This window comes from Monopterus albus, unplaced genomic scaffold, assembly GCF_001952655.1.
Source record: "Monopterus albus unplaced genomic scaffold, M_albus_1.0 scaffold2.1, whole genome shotgun sequence".
Lineage (NCBI taxonomy): Eukaryota > Metazoa > Chordata > Actinopteri > Synbranchiformes > Synbranchidae > Monopterus > Monopterus albus.
This window is the reverse complement of record NW_018127882.1, coordinates 1833987-1838924: the sequence shown is the minus strand read 5'-3', so window position 1 is coordinate 1838924 and position 4938 is coordinate 1833987. Positions and strand designations below refer to the sequence as shown.

At 44.1% G+C, this 4938-nt stretch overlaps 1 protein-coding gene across 4 annotated transcripts in view; it reads right to left on the bottom strand.

The window, feature by feature from the left end:
- Positions 1-4938, bottom strand: part of cyfip2 (cytoplasmic FMR1 interacting protein 2) — a 22437-nt gene that overhangs the window by 8341 nt on the left and 9158 nt on the right. For all 4 annotated transcript variants that reach the window (XM_020593606.1, XM_020593584.1, XM_020593600.1 and 1 more), the window contains exons 8-21: positions 4420-4548; positions 4224-4328; positions 4050-4138; positions 3689-3926; positions 3384-3536; positions 2847-2986; positions 2604-2751; positions 1631-1784; positions 1331-1487; positions 1150-1246; positions 972-1048; positions 744-852; positions 491-610; positions 167-366 (exon numbers count right to left, since the gene is read on the bottom strand). In XM_020593606.1, the coding sequence (XP_020449262.1) occupies positions 167-366; positions 491-610; positions 744-852; positions 972-1048; positions 1150-1246; positions 1331-1487; positions 1631-1784; positions 2604-2751; positions 2847-2986; positions 3384-3536; positions 3689-3926; positions 4050-4138; positions 4224-4328; positions 4420-4548 (1916 nt within the window). The remainder of the gene's footprint in view (positions 1-166; positions 367-490; positions 611-743; positions 853-971; positions 1049-1149; positions 1247-1330; positions 1488-1630; positions 1785-2603; positions 2752-2846; positions 2987-3383; positions 3537-3688; positions 3927-4049; positions 4139-4223; positions 4329-4419; positions 4549-4938) is intronic.

Here is a 4938-nt window from a genome sequence, read left to right as displayed (position 1 = left end):
GGCATTCCCCCGGAGGAGCTGGAGGAAGTGTCTGGAGAGAGGGAGGTCTGGGCATCTTTGCTTAGACTGCTGCTCCCGCGACCCGGCCCCGGATAAGCGGAAGAAAATGGATGGATGGATGGATGGATGAAAAAGTATTTATACAAACATGCATCAACAAACTAACCGGTTTGTGGATCCATTGTAGCAATAGTTGGGGAGGAAATCAAAGTTGAGCTCCCAGAAGACGTGAAGTGTGATTCGTCCATAGGGAGCAGAGACGTTGTGATTGGCCTCGCGGAACATGGCGTCAAAGCTGTCCAGAGTCATGTGCTTGGACAGGAGTCGGTGGGTTAGTCTGTTGATCTCCAGCAGCCACTCCAGTTCCTGTCCAGGAGAATTAGAGAACTGAACTGAACACAGAAAATCTAATGAGGCTGTGAAGGAGAAAGATCAGTGCTTTTAGAACGTGCAGCTAGTGTTGGAGTGTACCCCTAGCGAGTGACCTTACCACTATGGAAGTGAGGTCCTCGCTCTCAAAGCGGCTGATGGCATGGTCCAGAGACTTGTACATCGCTGCTGAGATCCTCTGGGTGATCAGACGGTTGAGGTCAATAGAGCGACCTAGCAGCTGCAAGACAAAGAGAATATCCTTACATAAGAGAAGTAGAACACATGTAAACCTAAACAAACCAGTAAGTCATTTTCAAACTGTCAAACAGCCTAAAATACAAACGGACAAGTGCTTTTGATTTTTGCAGTACCTGAACATGTCTCTGTTTAAGCAGGGTCTCGTAGCGGTTCGATGGTGGGTAAGGGATGATCACGCCATAGTTTTTACACTCTGCTCTGAAGCGCTTGTCTAGGAGAACACTGTGGAACAAAGGCCATTTGATTTATGTCTCTTAAGGTGATAGAGTGCAGAGACTGCTACATTATTGTATGTCACAACACAGCAAATATAGGCATAAGAAGCATGACACTTCTCCTACCTTCCAGCCATTGCTTTGTAGTAGGCAAATATCTGATCTGCTAACTTATAGACAAACTGGTCAAAGCAGAGGTTCACCTAAAACAAGAATACCTTTATGAAAATACTGTTTAAAGAGGAAGCACTGAGGTACAGATTGACAGATTTCACTTCTTAAAGACTATTTTAAGTGACATTACCTCTGCCTCGATTTCATCATAGAGGAACTGTTTCTTGAACTTTGTGAGAGCGTAGTAGCCGCTGTCATTATACAAGTCCAGAGGATACAGCACATATCTGGAGGAGGGGGAAATGCGGTTATAATACAGTCAAACAAGGTAGAAACACAATTTGAGCTTCAAAAAGGACGCTTTGTCTTACTCCATCATGGAGGGCTCCTTGGTCTCCAGGATGTGGTCGGTGAGGATCCAGGGCATGGACATCTCGATTGGGAACTGGATTCTGCGGCCCATGGTCAGCTCCAGGAAGAACTCTCTGAACCACAGCTGGGACAGGTCACAGCACTGCTGCAGGGCCTCTGGACAGCAGCAGGAAGCAGAAAGGGAAGGAATTTGTTTAAATATTGGAAGATCTACATGATCACAATTCATATGAAGACATCAGATCATTTTTATAAGTGTAGCTACAGTGCCATTATGGAAATTTTGTGTTACTACTGACCGCTAAAGTTGAGCAGGTGCGTGAAGAAGAAGGACTGTTTGTGGAAGTCTTCTATGGCCACCACTATGGGTCCATCCAGACTGCTGCGGAGAGTCTTCTTAGACCCACTCTTGTCTGCAATCAGTGATTCCAGCATAGTGCGCACCATGTACAGCTGCACAGGGAGGTAAAACAATTAAAAAATGTGTAAAATCTATTATTATCATAGGAGGGTTTAGGAGGCAGACCTACATATGGACCATTATAAATTTATTTTTAGGCTGAAAAGAAATACAACTCTATGATTTCTAACATTCTGTAAAATAAAACCCTGCTCTAAGAGGCCCAAGCAGTATCTCACTCTGCTATCACAATACCTGTCCAACGATGACTATCATTTGGCAAAATATTCATAATTTTGCAGTAGCGCATTAATATGTGCTGTGACAAAGGGCAAAGACTGAGATCGGTGTCTCATTCACTAAACATGGAGAGCGTGTAAACAAAAGTTATGTTGTGATATTGAAATTTTAACCAATTGAGAAAAATCACTGTTAAGGTGAGAATGTTTACATTGAAGAACTTTAACAGTGAGGGAAAGTGGCTACATACATTTAATCCAGTACTGGACTTTACAATACCATACTGTACAATTCTGAGATACATGTACTTGAACTGAATATTAATATTTTGTACTATTTCATACTGAAATTCTTGCTCAACTAAGGCCCCGAACATCCACACAAGTGTTTGCAGTTGTTGCAGCTGATTAGACTTGCTCAGGTTGGAGCTGTACAGATCTACACACAAGTGACACATTTGAGGAAAACCCAAAGTGACTTAGTAAGGTGTTGGGCCACCAGGCGCCACCAGAACAGCTCAGTCCTCCTGGGCGTTGATTCTACAATCCCAGGGTGTGTATGTGAAGTCACCAAAGAAGGGACATTCTGCTTAGAGAAGGACAAAGAAGTCTTGTCTGCGTTTCATAACTTACCTGTGTGCTCGAGGGTCCTACAGCCCTGCGGGGCACTTTGATGTCAAATCCACCTTTTGGGTCCTTCTCTCCCCTCAGACAGGGGTCATTAGGAGGCTCCCTCGCCCCCTCCCAGTCACAGACGGTCTTTCGAATGGCCTGGAGAACGCTACAAACAAAGCACAATTACACAAATGGTTTAGGCCACACACAGGAGCCATAAGATTAAGTTAAATTGTAGGTTTGATCAGGTCATCAGTGTACCTAATGAGGACGTTCTTCTTCTTGCGCACAGCCTGGCGCAGAGGCTCTCTGAGGGTCATTTGGGCAAAGTCCTGCAGCGCTGCGTAGATGGTGTTCCTGATGGCCTGGTTAAACACTGATTCCATTCGGCCCATCAGAACCTGCACAGCACCATCATCATCATCATCATTATCATCGATTTGGTCATAAGGGCTTCTGACTATCAACTCATTATTAAAGGAACGCTTGACATTTTGGAGAATACGCTCATTTGATTTCTTGCCAAGAGTTAGATGAAATAACCAAATCCGCTCTCATACTGTATCTATTCACAACATTTTGTTGAGACATTTAAAAATCTTCAGCTGTGAGTAACAATTTGTGTCTGACCTGGTTTATCAATAAAAATGAAAACTACTTAAAACTGTTTTCAATTATTTCACTAAATTGGTAAAAGTGAACTTTTAAAATGTCCTTTGAGCACAAGTTGCTAAGAATATAAGTGAGAGCTCCTCATATTTTAACCACCTCCACGCCTGCAAGTCACCGTTGTTTTACCTGCAGCCCTTTGATCATGGCGATGACCTCCACCAGGGCAAATTTCTCCTCACTGGTGTAATTGTAACGCGTGGCCCGTTCGTACTCCTCCGCTGTGCCTGGACAGTCCTTGTTACAGAATTTATCCGTGGGATGTACCAGCTTCCACGAGTACTGAGAGAGAGGCAAAGACAGCTATAAATAGATCAAAGCTACCACCATCAGTAGCAAAAACCACTGACGTTTCATACCTCAACCCACATATATTGACTACAAATGTTTTCCCTGCCCACACACAAACACAATCAACCCTTTGCTTCACTCACAACTTCCATGACGTGCGTGCTCCACTTGGACAGCAGCTGCAGACCCCTCAAAGCCAGGTCAAACAGCTCCCTGTACTCCTCGTCAGACTTCTGGCTGTCCAGGCCTGAGCCCGTCACCACTTCGCTGTTGCTGTAGCGCGCCAGCTCAGAAATGAAACGGATGTGGTCCTCCCTTATCTGCACCATCTGCTCACACAGGTTGTACTGCGGCGAGATGCTGCTCTGGGTGCACGTCCACCTGGGAACAGAATGGAGAAGATTAAGGATTTTTGTGCCGATGGCTTGGTGGTCAAAATGTCTGACTTTCCTTGTGGAAAGCATTTTGAATTATGTATAGAGACGGTCGGATGGCTTCTCTTACTTGGATTTGTTTTCTTCGTAGTGAGCGCTTGTCTCAATGTAACGTGACAGTTCTATCTGCATATCTCCAAAGAGCGGCACAACTTGAAGCTGAAAAACACAGGGATGTTCATGCACACAAATACATACTGTTCCTGTGTAAAAAAAAAAGATGCTGAGAAAGCAAAAGCCTTACTTTGAAGAACTTGTCAATTTTGCTCAGGTTGATCCTCTTTTTGGCATCTAGTTTGTAGATATTACTCACGTTCCCGTCCATCAGGTACAGACCAAAACCCATCACCTGACAAACAGAGGAAGAGGATTAGTTTGACTCTAACAAAGGACACTGATTTAGCTACAGATGAGACTGTTACGATGTCAAATGTGTGTACCTTAAGCAGCATGTGTTTCTCACTGGGTGTCAAATACATCTTGTTCTCATAATAGTCTACACAGATGTTGACGATGTCGGCCAAAAGTTCCTCGTAGCCAGGTATCACCTCCAACTGTTGGTGCAGGCACTACGCAGAGGCAGGGATAAGAGGGGAGCAGGTCACCTTCAGATGAATTCATTCATGTACACAGGAATGGCAGAAAGGGCTCATTCTATCTTTCACATTCAGTAAGTACACAATGCTATGTCACTTCCAACTCAAAACAATGTTTTCTCTTCAGCGGATCATTTTCATTGGGCTTCTGTGGTCATTCAAAATGATGAAACCATAAGGGACCTTGTGATTATCTGATATTTTGAATAATAAAGCGACATATTTGGACACAGAAAGACAATTCGCTGCCGCTATTCAGTGCCACATGGGTAATCCACCACAGCTGTGACAATCTCGTAATCTGACCCCGATATTTCAATGTGCAGGTTGAATACGATTCATGTTGTTCAGCGTGTTCAGCAG